At 39.1% G+C, this 17,127-nt stretch overlaps 1 protein-coding gene across 1 annotated transcript; it reads right to left on the minus strand.

The window, feature by feature from the left end:
• Positions 1 to 199: 199 nt before the first annotated feature.
• Positions 200 to 15,902, minus strand: mpzl1l (myelin protein zero-like 1 like). Its single transcript, XM_079283880.1, has 6 exons — positions 15,768 to 15,902; positions 13,048 to 13,229; positions 11,284 to 11,494; positions 8,452 to 8,581; positions 5,884 to 5,989; positions 200 to 4,765 (listed from the first exon to the last, which is right to left on the minus strand). The coding sequence occupies exons 1-6, from the start codon at positions 15,838 to 15,840 to the stop codon at positions 4,670 to 4,672; spliced, it is 798 nt and encodes a 265-aa protein (XP_079140006.1). The 5' UTR covers positions 15,841 to 15,902; the 3' UTR covers positions 200 to 4,669.
• Positions 15,903 to 17,127: the final 1,225 nt, after the last annotated feature.

The raw sequence follows: 17,127 nt of genomic DNA on the forward strand, positions 1-17,127 counted from the left end.
AATTAGCTATGAATACCCAAGACGTTGTGATAGGATCACGTTAATAATCAATATTAACTGTTAACATTAAGAAACAGAGCAGACTTTCACCTATAATCACGATTTAATAGCTTGATGTTTGTGTCTTCATCTTATTCAAAGAGAAACTGCATCAAAGTGTGATGAGAATAAAATAACCAGAACAAAACTCATATAATTGGCCAGGAATAGGTTTTATATAAAATTTGAACAGTGGATACAGAGGCGATATTATGTGTATAAAAAAATACATACAATAAAAGGAAAATAAATGAATCTTATCTTTTGTTTTTTCTACTTTGAGCAGGTGTTCACGTTAGCTGATGAAATGTAAAAGGCACTAAATGTACAACATTCCAGTTTTAAAGACGTTAAACAGAGAGAGAGGCCAAGGTCACTCGGAGATGAACGAAAAATACAAAAAACAAAAAAGATCACAGGGAATTTGTTTGTCTTTGATTTGCAAGACATAGTGCAGATTTTACAACATAACATACCAAACAATTTATCAAACAACACACAACTATTTACCATCGAATAACACGAAGCGCGCACTTCTTAAGACTCGTCGTGAGAGGACCGAGCGCTGCCGACCGGCATCCACACAGAACTCAAAGACACCGGCGAGCATCGGCCATCTTTCATAATTTATAGTTTACATCACAATTTCTACAAACAGCACTAAACAACTGCAACGAGTCACGGTTAGGAGCAAAGAGACCAGCAGTGAAGGTTTGTCGGTATCATACAGGTTGCTTTTTGGAGATTTTGGTGAACACATTGAACCTCATGCTGTAAACTGGGAGGAAGAAACAAAACATTAAAAACAGGTGGAAACACAGCTGCAAGACGACAGCGTCGGCATCGAGCGGAGAGCCGAGTCAAAGTGGAGCGAATTAAGATTCTCTAGTTGTGAATGTAAACACGTATTTAGCCCTCAAACCTTAAATGAAAGCTTAAATCTGGAGACTTGAATTAAATAACAGGAGACCACAGTTCAGGTGGAGTTTTTCATCATTAAGTGAGAAGCTTTCCTACATTCTAATTAATAAGTTGTTTGGTCAATAAAATAGTGAAACTGGTCTCAGATGACGTCCTCAAATGTTTGTTTTTTTACCACAACTCAAAGATATTCAGTTTACTGTCACAGAGAAGTAAAGAAACCAGAAAATATTCACATTTAAGAAGCTGCACTCAGACGTCTTTTTCTTTAAAAATGACTCAAAGCGATGAATTGATGATTAGCACAATCGTTGCAGCTCTAAATGCTAACATGCTAAATGCCAGAACGTTATGCTAAGACACCCAATGTTAGCACGTTAGCATGTTTTCAGCTGAATTCTTGTTTTCTCCTCCCTTTGCTGCAGTGATGTACTCCTGGGTGTGTCAGTACACTGTGACATCACTGTTTTTTTACATTGTTAGCATGCTAAAAATGCTAACGGTTAACATGCTAACTGTTGGCATGTCAAGGCTGAAATTGTGGGGGGGGGGGGGGGGGAGTTGTGATTTTTCCATTAGCGACTAGCTGGTGAACATAGTGGAGCATTTAGCAGCTAAAGAGACAAGATGTTTGTGGGTGGAGACCAAAAACGGAGCTAAAAGAGAGAACATTGGACTGTCACGTTGCTCTGTAACTGCTGGATGTTGAAATAAACGGTTTCCTATCAAGCTTAGCATATCTACTTAATGGTGATGACGTGTCAGTGTTGTGTTCACAATTTGTTTCTGCTGCCCCCAAGTGGCCAAGAAAATATTTTTGGATACAAACGAGGTCTTAAAAGCTCAAGAAACGTCACATTATTTCTGTTTTATTTTGTGCACACTTTAAAACGAAAGAAAGTTTGATTTTTAAATCGACCCGGCTCGACACTCCATGCAGGCACTGTACACGTTGGACAAAAACAAAAAAAGAGAGAGAAAACATCGAGCATGCCACCAACTTTCTAGACCTCTACAGCAAACGACTTTCCTCCTCTGGAAAGACATCCACAGCCAAACCACCCTGGAATGAGTTACAGTAAACAGCACGATATCTTACAGGAGCAGGACATATTTACAAATACTGGTCAACACAGAAATTTACTGCATTCGGAATCACAAGCGGAAGCTTTAGGCATTAAGACTTGGTTGCAACACAAATATCATTCTCATGGGTGACCACACCGTTAACAAACTGAATTACAACAGAAATTTGGTTTTTAAATGCTTCAAACTGAGTAAAAAAACAAACATACATTTGGAATGCATTTTAAAGCTTAAAAGCAAATCGGAAAGAACCGTTTTTAATATTACTGTTGACATTAGATATTTGGCCCATTAGTTTGGAAACAAAAAAGAGATTTTACGTGATACGAAGACGAGAAAAAAAGATGGATATTTTCATAATTGTGATTGTTATGTTAGTAAATTGCATGCAAACAGTGTATTTATCATTCATTTTTTTACAACAAATGAGCTCCCGGTTTTCAGAGAAGATATTTCACCTCAGCTGAACATTTAGTGTTGACGCATATTTCTAAATGACTCAAAACGCCCAGATAAACACTTTTTAAAAATTCTTTCAGATCACACTTCCAAACGGGCAGAAAGACGTTTTTAAGTGCGATGCAGAACACAAAGCTCTACTTGCATTGCCTCTTTTTGTTCATAAGCACTTTAAAAAAAGAAAAGACACTGAAGGAAACAAACTGGTTGAAGATGTTCCACTGAGGTGAAAATCAGATGGGCGGCAGTGTCTTTTTTTAAAGAACGGTACCACAACAACATGCCAGAAGTCTGTACAGACAACTGAAGCATTCACAGCAACACAACGTCAGACAGCGTCTTCTGTCTGACGAGTACCAAGTTTTCTTCTGTAGATTGTTGTTACAACTGCATGCAAAGTTACTGAAGGCAACGTAAAGAAAATCGATTCGCCTCGAACAAAACAAGATCACTATGGAAGTGCCCAACGGTGGACATGGAGCGTGGCTGCAGCAGCCTGTTGCACCGGCTTTGTGTTCATTCAAACGTAGCTCAGCTGGACTGTCGGTTAACGAGTCGGGCTTCCATTTCACCGAAACCAGCGTCACTATAGAGCGAGTCAAGAGTTTAGAGTTTAAGAGAACTTTGAAGCAGGTGTGACGCTGGACGGACACTGGACTGATTAAGAGGAACATTTTTTATGCCAAGTATTTTTGTCCTTCCTTTTCAAAACATGGTGGCAGCATTACCCACAATGCAACAGAGGGGGGGGGGGCAACCGTTTGGTCTGAGATTTGTGTGGTGCTATGCCAGCACCAGCTAATGTAGCCTCTACCCTGCAACAGTACAGTAAACACACATAACATATGTTTTCTCAGGCCCCAACTGAGACAATTTATCAGACTTCACGCAGCTTCAGTCATCAAAAGCTTTGTATAGAAAGCAGCGCACGTGAGCTAACCAGCGGCGCGCTAACATGCACATAAAGCATGAAAAAAAGCACAGAGGGAGAGCGACTCAGATAGACATCACTCCACTAGAACTTTACATAGCTAGTAGTTGTTTGCTGCCATTATTAATGCTCTGAGTATCGTACAAAGAACCTTTAATGAATGAATTAAACAAATGCTTAAACGAGCTGCAGGACCATTTCTGGCCAAAAATGTCTTGTTTGAGAAGCTACGCGGTCCGATGTCGCTCATAGCTGTTGTCTAAAGAGCCGTTATTCATTGTTCGCTACAGAGAGCTGGTTTAAACATTATGAGAAGTCATGTTTCACACGTTGTAGATGATTGCAGTATTTGATGGACACCACCTTTCCCTTTTTTAATCAACATTGTTGAGGATGCAGCCGCCTAATTTCAATAAAAATCATGAATGATTGGCTTTGCTCATTCCTGATGAACTGCTGTCAAGACAGACGGACGATGAACATTCTTATTTGCTATTTAAATTGGACGGCACGTTGTCTGTCATAGATCCCTTTATATTCACGGTGATTATGACCGGCACATGTGTGATTTTGAGGTGCGTTCACAGGAGGTGGGAATTGCCGCTTCCCACAACTTCTAGTATGTTGTTTATAACAGAAACTTGTAACTGTTGAGGTTTAGACTTTGGCTCTTAAGACTTTCATTGATGCCAGCTTAGTAAATAAACACCAGAGAAGTAGTCGATGAATAATAAGGTGATGTTTGTCGTGTTGTATTAAGTTCCGAGGATAACTGTCCTTCACTCGTCAGTAACGCTGGCTTACGTTTGCTGAGTGTTGATTTAGCGACGACGCGTCAGTGGTTTAGTTTGAGTTAACACTTGAGGTCAAAGTTCAGCTGGTGCAACAGGCTGCAGACCCTTCAAAATAAAAGATCAAAATAAAAACATCTGTATATGTGGAATGATATCGATGAAAGCATTCTTATTTTTTACTGAGAACAATGTAAAGGCTGATGGGAGTGTCCATTCAATTTCTTAGTTTGATTTTTTTTCTGCCTTCACAATAAAAGCACATGGAGACGTCATGCTTTCAGAGGACAAGAAGATGAAGAGAAGGAAAAGAGAAACTGCACCGATTTCTGTCCCTGTTGAAATATATTCCCACCCTTCCCAAAGAGCAGCTGATCGAGAGGTCTGATACTTTACTGTGTTTATATTTTAGGTTTTAGTTTTTTTGGTGCCCGGTTCCTCTTCAGTTTTTACGAATGTCAGCGTAGACCACTGGCTCGTTCTTGTGGAATGAGGTTTTGCTGCCTGAGTGATCCAACTGGGCGTATATCACCGGGCCCTGAGACACAACGTGAGAGAGGGAGGAAAAGTAGTCAGTAGAAGAAAAACAGGACCTTCGTTTCTTTACCGTACTATACCGTACGATACCGTACTATACCGTACTATACCGTACGATACACACCTGGTTAAACGTCTACAAAGAGCCTCCAACCAGTGAATAGCAGATTATATACATTCTACATAACAAAAGACTTTCTTCTGAGTTTGAAGCTGCATTAGTGATTAAACACAAAGTTAAAAAACAGCTGATTAATTAATTAATTAATTAGTCAATCTACTGTTTCGATAATTTCATATCGCTAAAATTTCATTTTTTGCAGCCCAAGTTATTGTTACAGGTTGTAAGTCATGAGTTAAAGGATAGTTGGGATGCTTTGGAGTGTGGCTGTATGAGGTACTTCTTCATAGTCAGTGTATTACTACAGTAGATGAAGTAATGTAATGTACTGCTGTAGACGTACTTTAGACCCCTAAAAGAATCAACATCAGTTTAAGTGAACGCTATATTTAGAATGTTTTCGCCTGTTACCTTGATGTCAGACAGACCTTTATGACGGGGAACTAAAGTTATCGATAATCTCTTAAGAACCACCAGACTTCATTGACAAGCAGTCCTTTTCGTCAAAAGGATGTCGATGTTTTTAAGGATCTAAAATACGTTTTGCTGCAGCCTCGTCTACAGCAGGACATCGCTATTCCAAAAAAACGTGCATTCCCCAAAATGACACGCGACATGAAAGTGACATTCATCTTCTCATCTTAAACTCTGCAGGAAAACAAATAAATGATTTTAACTTTTCTTTACGGTCCCGCACTTCAGTCTACGGTTTACTTTAACTTGTTTTGGTAATTTAATATTCTTCTCACATGATCTTAAATTCGACTCTTGTGGACAAATGACATATAAACTAACATAAACATATCTATTGTTGAACGTTTTTTATCTGATTTTATGATTTGAAGCAGAGTCTGAGTTTTACATTGACGAGGATATGAAATGAATATTACAAACGGTGGACAAAGATCCAGCCCGGTTGGAATAAAGAACATAAATGCAACATATTCCCAGTGGAACGTGTCCACCAGTGGATTGTTTCCCGTCCCCCAGACTCCTACCTGTAGTGGACCCGAGGGACCGGTAGACCTGGAGACCTCCAGGCTGGACTCCACCTTCTTTCGTGGTTTGGGAGCCTGAGAGTTCACGCTCTCCAAGGACGTACATCTATTTGTTTGTTTTTACGATTTGCCGTGGTGTTGAGCAATCATTGGTGCACAGTCAAATGGAGACGAACACAAATAAATGGGACACAAGACAAGAAAATAAAACAATGAGCGATGAGCACATGAAACACACTGGACGCAAACACTGCAGCTCCCAGTGGAGGTAAAGCAGTGAGGAGACTAGAGGTGCACTGCTGGGCTTCACAGGTTAAAACTACAGATCATTATTATTATTAGTATTATTATTATTATTATCCCCTGGGATGAATAAAGTATATATCTATCCAATGTGGTTTTATATTTGTGATCGTCTTTTTAACTAGAAAGCTCTTTATAATTAATATTATATTATTGCTAGAGTTGCAACAATTAGTTGAATAATTGAGCAGTTGCATGTTTTTGCTTCTCAAACGTGAATTGTACGAGCAACTTTTATCGTTTGACACTTTATCGAACTAAGAATGAATTGATGATAATAATCTGAATATTCTACAATGAAAATGATGTTTAGTTGAAGGTCTGGTGCTCAACGAAGTCATTGCTGACTTCATGAAACGTGGCGACGTTGCTGAACGAGCAGTCGTACGATTACTTTCCTTTTCAGTTTCTGTTCAATTTAAACTATTACTGTCATGAACTGGAATTTGATGGCGAGCTAAAACGAAACTTGGCCGTCGTCAGCTTTGTGTTTAAGCCGGCGTCTGAAGTCATGACGATGAAGAAGCATCACCGACTGTTTCTTTGTTGTTCAAATAACTCCAACAGAGTGAGACCTCTTCTCTCGAGACGATCGTCAACGTGAGAATTAGAATCAAAGAGCTCGTCAAAAATAAGGAATGTCAGATTTAGAAGAATTCAGCTTCAATGTGTCAGATACAAATTTTAACTAAAAAGTATCAAATCGAACAATATAAAGAACTTGTTTTCGGGTTGGAGCCAAATGAAACCTGATCGGGACGTCCCAGCTCTTAAATGATGGTGAACTTCACTCTGGGCTCTTAGAAATGAAGGTTCTCTTTTCTCTATTTTATGATGTTTTACAGACAAAACAACAAATTGATAAACGAGAGAATAATCGGCAGATTAATTGATGATGAAGATAAACGTCGGTGGTACAATGTAACTAAGTACATTTGTATTAAATACATATTCGAGGTACTTAGATAACCAACTAATGCATAATATTGTTTACTTTTCATGTTATAAATACATTTAGCTGATATTACTTTCATACTTTTACGTGCATGACTTTCACTTGTATTGTAGTACTTTCACAGTGTGGTATTAGTACTTTTACTGCAGTGAAGGATCTGAATACTTCTTCCATCACTGGTTGGTCACCAGAAGGTTGTCAGTGCACCTCTAGTGGAGACAATGTATAACAGTCTGTACGGTAAGAGAAGCAGTTCATAATGAGCCGGTAACATTTCAAAATGACGCTCAAACTACAAACATTCTGCTGATCAAAGATGTTTCTTTGCTCGTTTTGTTTTTTAAAAGCTGGGGATGAAGAGACACACGTGAAGAAGAAGACGGTGGTTAGTTTTGCGTGTTAGTGGACAAAGACGATCGATGACAACATGCCGACAAGCTGAAGACGAGCTCATCAATGACGTGATGATAATCAATGAGTCAGTCGTTAGTCAACAAACAGAGATGGAGGAAAGTGACCGGCACCAGTGAAAGCCCCAAAAAAGATCAGTGCTTCAAACCATCCAACAGCCAAACAGCTTTTTCAACATTTTTTATTAATTGCTAATTTCTACACGTACGCCATCGCTCATAATCAAGGATCAATATGTGATGCAGTGTTCTTCTGCAGCATGCGAGGCAGACGTGGTCAAAACTTCCCCCAGCACACAGAAAAGTGTTGATTCTGACTTTAAACAAACTTGTTAATAATTAGTAAAGGACATCAGATCATCACCCAAATAGAAGTAGAAGAAGAAGAAGACGACCAACAGGTTTGTTCTCCACAGAGCGTGATCTCGGCTCTCATGCAGACAGAGTTAGACGAGGAAGTTTAATATTTAAGCACACGACGCTCAAAATCCATGTGAGGAACTTACCTGACACATTTTAACAACAGCAAACACCGAGGATCTTTATTTATATTTATTTATGATCAGCTCGTTTTATTTGTTAAATTAGAATAATTTTAATTGAATTCATTATAATAATAAAAATATAAAATTAAGCGTTAATGTAAAGTATTTGTCAACAATTATACTTTCTCCCTCGCACTAACTTATATATTTAAATATTATACAATTTTTTATAAAATATATTATATTTGTAATATTGCTGTACTGTGCTGAATATACATATTGGGGTAAAAGTACCGTGTTACAGATATTCTCGTTATTTAAGGTGTCGTGTGGTTGCATGAGCGCCGGTCCTTCAGCCTGTAATAATAATAATAATAATAATAATCATCATAACAATAAATGTTTAGACACTCACCCTTCATATTCATGGCGGTTGTGAAGAACCCTCATGGTGATGCAGGCAGCCACAGCGATGAGGACGAGCAGAAGTAAAGCGCCGCTGACCGCTCCCACTATAATGGCGGTGTTGCTCTGAGGGAGAGATTCTGGAGGAAAAGACGTAAAGACGACATTTACCAACGCGTTCAAAAACCATCCGATGCTCATTTCTGTCTTGATTCTAACTGTGCGTACTCCGCAGTCGTGGTCTATTGTTTTCTGGTGACATCTAGTGGTGAGGCTGCAGATAGCAGCCAACTGAACATCCCTCCGCTCACTCCTCCGGTGACACGTTAAGAGCAACAGAAGTCACGTTACCGATGTTTCACAAGAGAACTACGGTGGCCCGCAGGTAACGTAAAAACAAACACACCACGTCTCTCTTAAGCCGACCGTAGAAACGTGGCTGTGCAACATGGCGGACGTGGTTAAGAAGACTTGCTCCCCATGTGTGTACGCTTCTTAGTTTCAGGTGATTTTACACCAATCAGAACATAGTTATGAATATTATATTATATTTCTGTCATTAGATCCTTAGAAGTGAGACACGCTGACCCGTAAAACAAAGAATAAAGCTGCCACACACACCAAATGCAAGAAAAGTGGCACAAGCTCTGAAAGTACTCAAAATATTATTAGAAAAGTCAGAGATAGTAATACAAATGTTTACTATTACAGCAGATATAATTGTGATCACTTACGTCTGAAATAGTTTTAAATGTTAATATTTAATGTGATTTTATCCAAACTTTGTGCCTATTCATAGCTCAAAGTTATAAAATGTCTATTTAAACACATTTTCATGGTCTACAGATGAGATAAAAGCCCAACCTCAGCACTTTAAACTGGTTTTCTCAGCCTGTCTCTTCATGGTGTGTAAATAAAGTTTTGTTTTATTGTACATAAAAGAAAGTCTGGCCATCCAGCAGCGACAAAACCTCCGTGTGTTCAAGGGGAATACTTCTACATCTCTTTGTAAGAGCTGTAAAAAAAACTTCATAGTCAAACATAATTAAATAAACACACAGACGTCGTCTATTCAGGCTCTTCCCAGGTACGAATCCCAGTTTAAAGAACGATCTCCCACCTGGAGGGTGGGGCAACCGCCGCTGAGCCAAAAGACAACAAGCCGTCACATGCACGAGTGGGCCTCATGCGACTGAAAGACAAATGGCAAGAATTGACCTGCATTTTATTAGAGCAGAAACCTGCAGCAGAAACCTGCTCCAGATGCAACTCAGATTAGCTCACCTTTGATAACCCGACAGCTTTGACGCAGGTGTTTGTTTGTCGCCCTAAAGATCACACGTTTAATCTTTGTTTCCAAAATGAGTGAGAACAATGCGGATCTTGTTTTTAAATGTGTGAATCTGGACGTTCAAATCAACTCCCGGTTACAGAAGAGAAGACACGACATCGACGAAAACACCAGAGAATCAACAACGAGCTGAAAAACGTGCCTTTAAAATCGGTTTAAATTGAGCTGGTTTGAACGGTTTAGATCGGCGACCACGCTGGTGAAAAGTAATTACATTTTCACCATCAGCTTTCCTGGAACTGTCATTTCAAACCGTCCCTTCCTGCTGCTCGTTTCACATTAAAAGCTTTTCAAAAAGCCAAATGAGGCGAATGCTTTCATTGCAAAGCAGACAACGCATGATGCCATCGCTCACTTATGGATGCTTTAAACTTGCACTCTTGCTGCACTAAATTTTCCCTCGCGGCAAATAAATATCATTATCTCACGTACACAACAAGCAGTTTCTCTTGGAGCCGTTTTGAACATTGCATGCAGGAACGGTGCCAGAAGAAACTGCCTTAAAGTGCCGATGAGACGAAAAGGAACCGGTTCTACGAGCAAACCTCCAACGCCACGGATACCGAGGTAAACAGCTCCTTATACCCTCCTGTGGGATGGAAAGTGACTCACTCTGTGTGTGCATTGCTCATGAAGATCCAGTACTTCATGTTCAACATTGGGCTTTCACACACCTGTTGATCTCGGTTCAAAGCAGACTAAAGAAGATTTAAAGGTAATCCTATCGGGCTTAAAACTAGATTGAACTTAAACCGTTACTTAATCGAGGTTTTAATTCATTCCAGGTGGTGCCACAAAGCCTCTCTGACGGGGAAAAGGCCGAGTCTTTGCCTGGAAACATGACGGATTGAGCACAAAGAAGCTGCAGCTTCACAGCGTTGATTCACGCTCAGTCCAATCAGAGTGGGAGCTCAGAGAGAGTCAGCGAGTGGGTGAACACAACGGACAAGTGTCTTCTGGCCAAGGCCACACTCTCGTAACATAACAAGGTCGGTACATAAAGAAAGTCTTGTGGACTCACAATCTTTAAGTATATCTGCCTCAAGGTGAAACAGATTTTCATAGAAAGACATCCTCCACAATAAATATGTTTCAAAGCATCGTTATAGTGAGATTTTCATCTTTCCGACGGTCCTTGAACACATCCTGTGTAACGAATGCTTCCATCAGAAAAGAAGCTTAAAATCCTGATATTTTATTAAAAACATTTTACTCGACGAGTCTCATTTTAAATCTCGCACCGAATGAACCGTTTGCTTTAACCAGATTCTGTAAAAAACATTTAATTCTCAGCTCCTCAGCGCAACTATGAAGCCGTGATTGATTCTCCTGAGACCAACAGTCACGTGACAACAAATGTAAACTGTGAGACTGAATTGCAGCCTGCCGAAGATTTGAGGACAGGAGAGGAATATGTAGAGCATGTGGAGCCTCAATCTTTGTCCAAAATTGTTACCGCTTGTGGACACTTGTTGGATATGTAGGCGTCACCTTTGACAACGACCCGGAGCTCCGTTCGTGCCGGCGTCCCCGTCACGTCCGGAGGGTTCTTCACGTCACAGAAGAAGGTCCCGTTGTCGCTGAACTGAGCCGGGTTCAGCTGTATCGAGACGTCCCTCTTGTTTATGTCGCCGATGAAGTGAACTCTGTCTTTGAACTCGATGTGTCCCGGGAACTCTTTCCCGTTGGAAAAGTAGAAAATCTACAAAAGGGAAGAAAACCAAAAGTTAAGAGTCAGAAGATAAAATGTTTTAGCTGAGAAAGAGCACAAAAACACAAAAAATGTTGTTTTTATATCTTAAATGTTCCCGGATGTCTTTAAGAATGGATTTTATAAATACTAGAACAATCATTTATGACAGGAAAAAATGCCCAAACCAACTCTGCCTTCTAAATGTGAGGATTTGATGCTTTTTGGGTTCATATATGAAATAAATAAGAGTCTGATCTGATGCTTTTATTCCCTTAAATGTCAAATAAATTAACCATTGTACACAGCCTTCTACATTCGACCCGCTTTATTCTTTCTGAGCCGTTTGATCCAGGTACTGAAACAAATGTATATTTTAACAGAACAAAGAAAATATTCTCTCATTCTGTCAAAACAAGCAGATTCTGGATCAACAGGCTCTTTTCACAGCAGACATTTTGACTCACGTGATAATAATAATTATAATAATAATAATAATAATAGTAGATTAGATTTAAGTGTCCCAGTAAACCAGCATGAACTAAACTAGGACCCTGAACCTGAAGCAGCCATCATTGATTTTACAACAAACAGCCGTTTATGAGCGACACTGAAGTCCTCACAGTCGTGATAAATGATCTTTGCTTTTTATTTAAGCGTCCTCAACACTCATCTGTCTCCGGCTCAAACAATGAACACTGACGTTCTTGTGAAGCTTTGTTTTTATTGCCGAGTCAGCTGTTCAAACAGAGCTCTGACAATAGAAGAACATCTATTGTATCAAATTGATATCACTTTTACTTTGCAACAACAAAAAGAATACTAAAGAGTGAAACTGAGTTTTCAAACGTACGACATTACAACATTTAAAGCCACTTAATTAAGAGTCAATCCGGGAAAACATAGAACATAAAATAGTTATTACGAGCAGCTCGACTGGTCTGTGAACGTGAAGCTGAAGGAGTTGAGGACGGAGGACGGATCCACAATCCGCCCCATGAATAAACAGCCGACTCTCTAAGACAAACTGTTTACATTCTGCTCAATGAAAAAGTCTTTCTTCTGTTATTAATACCTCAAACATGCACCATAACTCTTATTTCTTCAGGTTTAAGTGTGTGACATCCGTAACACGAATAGAATCACAATCATACGAGCTGCTCATTATGTTCACTGACAACTTAACAGTTCATCTTTCCTTGTTTGAACATGACACACACGGCTTCATCAACTGTAGAACCTGCAGTCCTGCAGCTCTGAAACTGAAACTGTTCACAGAAGAGCTTTGTGTCACAAGAACACCGAAAACAAACAGGAACACTGAAGAAACACAACCAAACCAGCTCAAACACGGTGAACAGATGAAAACAAACCGATGACGGCGCTGCAGTGACACATAGCTGGAAGCAGCAGAACAATACTCACACATTAAAACAAACAAGTGAAAGTGTGACCGGCTGCGCAGTGAAACCACGCCAGAGGAGCAGCGCTTCACGTGTCGCTGCAGATAACAACAATCGCGGAAAAACAATCATTTTAAATAAAATGAAGCAGCGAGCACTCACCGTGTACGGAGCTTTGTAGAACTGGTTGTCGGGCTGACTGGACTGGAAGCTCCAGGTCACCGAGGTGGAGCTGCTCACCACCTCGCTGGACTTAAAGGTGCACCGGAGGGTCCCCGTGGTCCCGTTCTGTATAATCACCTCGGAGGCGGCGTGGATGTCGATGGCCGACGAAGGTTTCGTGGCTAAGTGAAATAAAAACATGTTATAAAAGAAGAAAGAAAGAAAGAAAGAAACATTCCTTTATTAGTCCCACAGTGGGGAAATTATTCTCTGCAGTTGACCCATCCCTGTATATATAGGGAGAAGGAAATACAACATCAACACGAGCACAGCCTGGACGTTTTTAGAGGGGATGTGTTGTGTTGCTTCAGGTAGCGGAGAGACAATGAAATACAGTCCAGGACGTCCAGTGTGAGGAGCAGGTTAAAGACTTTAAAGCTTCTCAGACGTCAAAACAGCGTTTGTGACATTCACAGGAGGGAAATCACAACCATCACGAGGTAAAAGTAGAAATATGGAAGCAGTCTACTAGATTTTGTCGACTAATCATTTGGTCGATAAATCATGAAAAACACATTTTCCCGGAGCCCAATGTGACATTTTCAATCAGCTTCTTTACAAATATATATTTCTAGAGTTTACTTTTCATAGAAGACGACCAAAACTAGCAAAATACTCGCATTGTTGTTGTTTTTGCTTTGTTTCCTGAAGTGTTCACTGATTGTACACGTTAGACCTTTAACCATTATGTCCCCTACATTATGACATTTTAAAAGCTTTAAACATTTTGCAATAACATGCAGTTTGTCTGTTTCTCACTCGGTTCATCTTTTCATCATATTTATTGCAGCACGGTGGTTTTTGTCAGTGAAGCACACAGACGGACAAACACTCCATCTTTGTCCATCTTCCTGTCAACCCCGCTGACTTTAAACGCACCAAAAAGCATCGAGTGGACTAAGGAAGCAATAGCTACCAAAAGGTTGTATTTGCATTTGTAATATTAATAGTTTATATAATAAAAGATCGATACTTGGCGTCCGTGTATTGATACATCATTATTACTTTAACCCCTAATATCTTTGTACCTCTGACAGTATTTATGATTGGCCTCTTTGTACCAGTTTTAAAATACAAATATTCACATTTGGAAATTACTGAATTACTTCCCACTAATTATTAATTAATAGTTTGATTTGCTGCATTGATTTATGAATTTATTTTTGAATGATTTGAATGATGAACACAACGTGTTGCATTTATCATCTGGTCATTTGTTTGTGCACATTATTAATTTAAGAGTGTGAACAACTAATTTGTGCATCAAAAAGACGCCTGAGAGGTTTTCTGCCGAACAAATCCACATCATGTTCTTGAGAAGTTTGTTAGACGTGACGACAGACAGTCTAGAGTCCACGGACACAACCGGGTTTATAATTGTTAGTACTGAGAACAAAGCTTACTGATTAATAACGTGGACAGACTGAATGTCACACAACTGGAAATAGTCAAACTCTGACGCATGACTTTGACATTTGCTCCCACAGAGGATCTAATAATAATAATCGAATAACTATGATGTAAATAAAACAGGAGCGTAGATTCTTCCCGTCCTCTGCACTGAAGCCTGCTCAGCATTAACACCACATTCTGTGACAGAGATCCGTCTGCAGCAGGAAACACATTTAAAAGCAGAAGAATCTCTTCCGTCAGTAATCAGTTGAAGATAATTCCTCAGTATTAAAAGGGAAGGAAGCATTGCTCATACGTTTCCTCAAGTCAGACATTATTTAGTCTGAGATTCAAACCACCAGCGCAGTTGTGCTATCCATCGCTGCATGACATGAGTCACATATCATGCACATCCTTCTTAAAAACACCAGATAACGCCTCAGATACAGAGCTAAATATACAGCATCTGAGTGATTATTTGGGGTAAAACATTACTATTATTATGCAAATGAGAAGCTGATGGTTTTGGTGATGTTCTGATAAACCAGCAGTTAGCACAACGTAGCTATTAAATCAAGACCGAAACCAATGTGTGTTTACTGTCCAAAATATGTACAGAGAGAGAGAGAGCGAGAGAGAGAGACACACAGAGAAAAAGAGAGACAGAGAGAGAAAGCGAGACAGAGAGAGATAGAGAGATAGATGGATAGATGGATCGATACCGGTAATAGCTTTACTATCTGGGTCAGGAGGAGGTTATCCAACAAGGAAATAGGATGTTATTGTTATCTTTGTTGGAGCTCGTCAAGGTAGAGAATCGAGCACTGTGTTAATAAACTAAAACAGCTGATAGTTAATATTAACTATAACGACATTATAAAATTGTTTCAAAATCACAGTTAAACACTGAACAACGGCTGGTTTAGCTTAGTACCGTTACATGTAACCCATGTCACCAACGACACCGTTATTCACAAACCTAATACTTTAATCTGGTTGTTTATCGGCTAAAACCGCTCCGTGATAGCACACGTTTAAAGACTGTATCTGTGCGACTAGAAGTCACTATTTAATTCGGCATATGTCCAACACACCCAGCGGCCTTTATTTAGGCTGAATACCACCGAGTACACACTGGTTAGCCTCCGTGTTTAACGCTGTTGTAACGTCGCTAGCTAAGCTAACCTGATGTCACACCTTTAAATACTGAGCTCAAAATCAAACATTTCTAAATATATATTAAACACAAGATGGACTCCATCACTCACCTAATACAACACATAGCGTAAATCCAGTCAACAACAGACGCTTGCAGATGATATTTGACCATTTTGGCTCCATTATGTTGTTGTAAACAGGAGTAGTTTCCTCAGCTTTCTTTCTTTTTTTTTTTTGTCCACCCTCTTTCGTTTCTTCTTCGTGGGAAGTTGCGTGCGGCGGTTGCGCAGTTGTAAAAATGCGACTGTTGCCCCCTACAGGTATATAAGTGCTATTGCGGCTTGTGGCTGCATTGCATATTGAGATTAACCAGATATTTTCAAATAATAAACACAGAAATAAAGAAACAAACTGTAAAATAATGAATAACAAATATATATATAATTACTATAATAAAAAATAATTAAGGTTTTGATTGACATAAAAAGCCACCGAAAATTACAAGTATTCAAGACTTTACAGGATTTTATTCTTGTTGTTGTGAAACAGCATTTACATCTCTGCTGCATACTTAAAGACATATTATTTTAGCTGGAGCTGATTTATTATTAATTAAGAAAAAGAAAGAAATCTGGATCTGGGATGTTTATCCCAAACCGGATGCCATATTTGTCAGCAAACGAGAATATCGGTGTAAATCTTATAATGTAAAATATAATAATGCTTAAAATGGAATGATTAAAGCTGCATGTGGAAGCTCAAACTGTGCACGTTTGAGTCAATATTAAGAAGCAACAAATAAATGTTCATCAACAGTAAAGGGCAAAAACAAATCATAAGAAAAGTCCAATCCACATGATGCTCTTTAACATTGGGATTTATTGTAAACAATTATTTTTCTTTATGATGCAACACCTGACAGATTAATATTTATATTTGATGTTGTGAAGTTTTACTCATAATGAAACCGTTGACTGAACATGTTATGAAAACTACAAAAAGCTGATTTCTTCAAAAAAACAAATCATTTCAGCTCATATTTCATATTCAAGCTGTGTTTTATTTGTCGTGACTTCCTATTTATACTAAAAGCAGAGTGGTGGGCGGTGCACAGTGTGAGCTTTCACACCTTAAGACTCAAACACAAATTTAAAATCTCATTTTCAACATCGACTCCAATCATGTTCGGGATTCAACATACATTGTTTTTTGTCAAGAATTCATTCATGTTCGACCAGAAATGAACAATATCTGTGATGACGAAGCAATAATCTTCACATTAATGGCGTATGAGCCACGAGTCACAGGTGTTAAACAGACATTAAATTAGAGGGACATTAAATGTCACAAATAAAATTAAAAACACACCAAGCCAAAATGCAATAAGGCCGTTCAGAGGAAAAACAACAACATCCAGCTCTCACGCTGTAAAATATCTTCTTACGTTCACCAGCTCTCAGGTTTTCAGTC

Source organism: Melanostigma gelatinosum (genome assembly GCF_949748355.1).
Source record: "Melanostigma gelatinosum genome assembly, chromosome: 14".
NCBI classification, from domain to species: Eukaryota; Metazoa; Chordata; class Actinopteri; order Perciformes; family Zoarcidae; genus Melanostigma; species Melanostigma gelatinosum.

Bases quoted from the DNA above. Each gene is read 5' to 3' on its own strand.
- mpzl1l (XM_079283880.1), bottom strand. From the start codon at position 15,840: ATGGAGCCAAAATGGTCAAATATCATCTGCAAGCGTCTGTTGTTGACT. The intron at 13,230-15,767 runs GTGAGTGATGGA...TATTTCACTTAG, and splicing joins TACGCTATGTGTTGTATTAG to CCACGAAACCTTCGTCGGCC. The intron at 5,990-8,451 runs GTGAGTGTCTAA...ACAAACAAATAG, and splicing joins AACCGCCATGAATATGAAGG to ATGTACGTCCTTGGAGAGCG.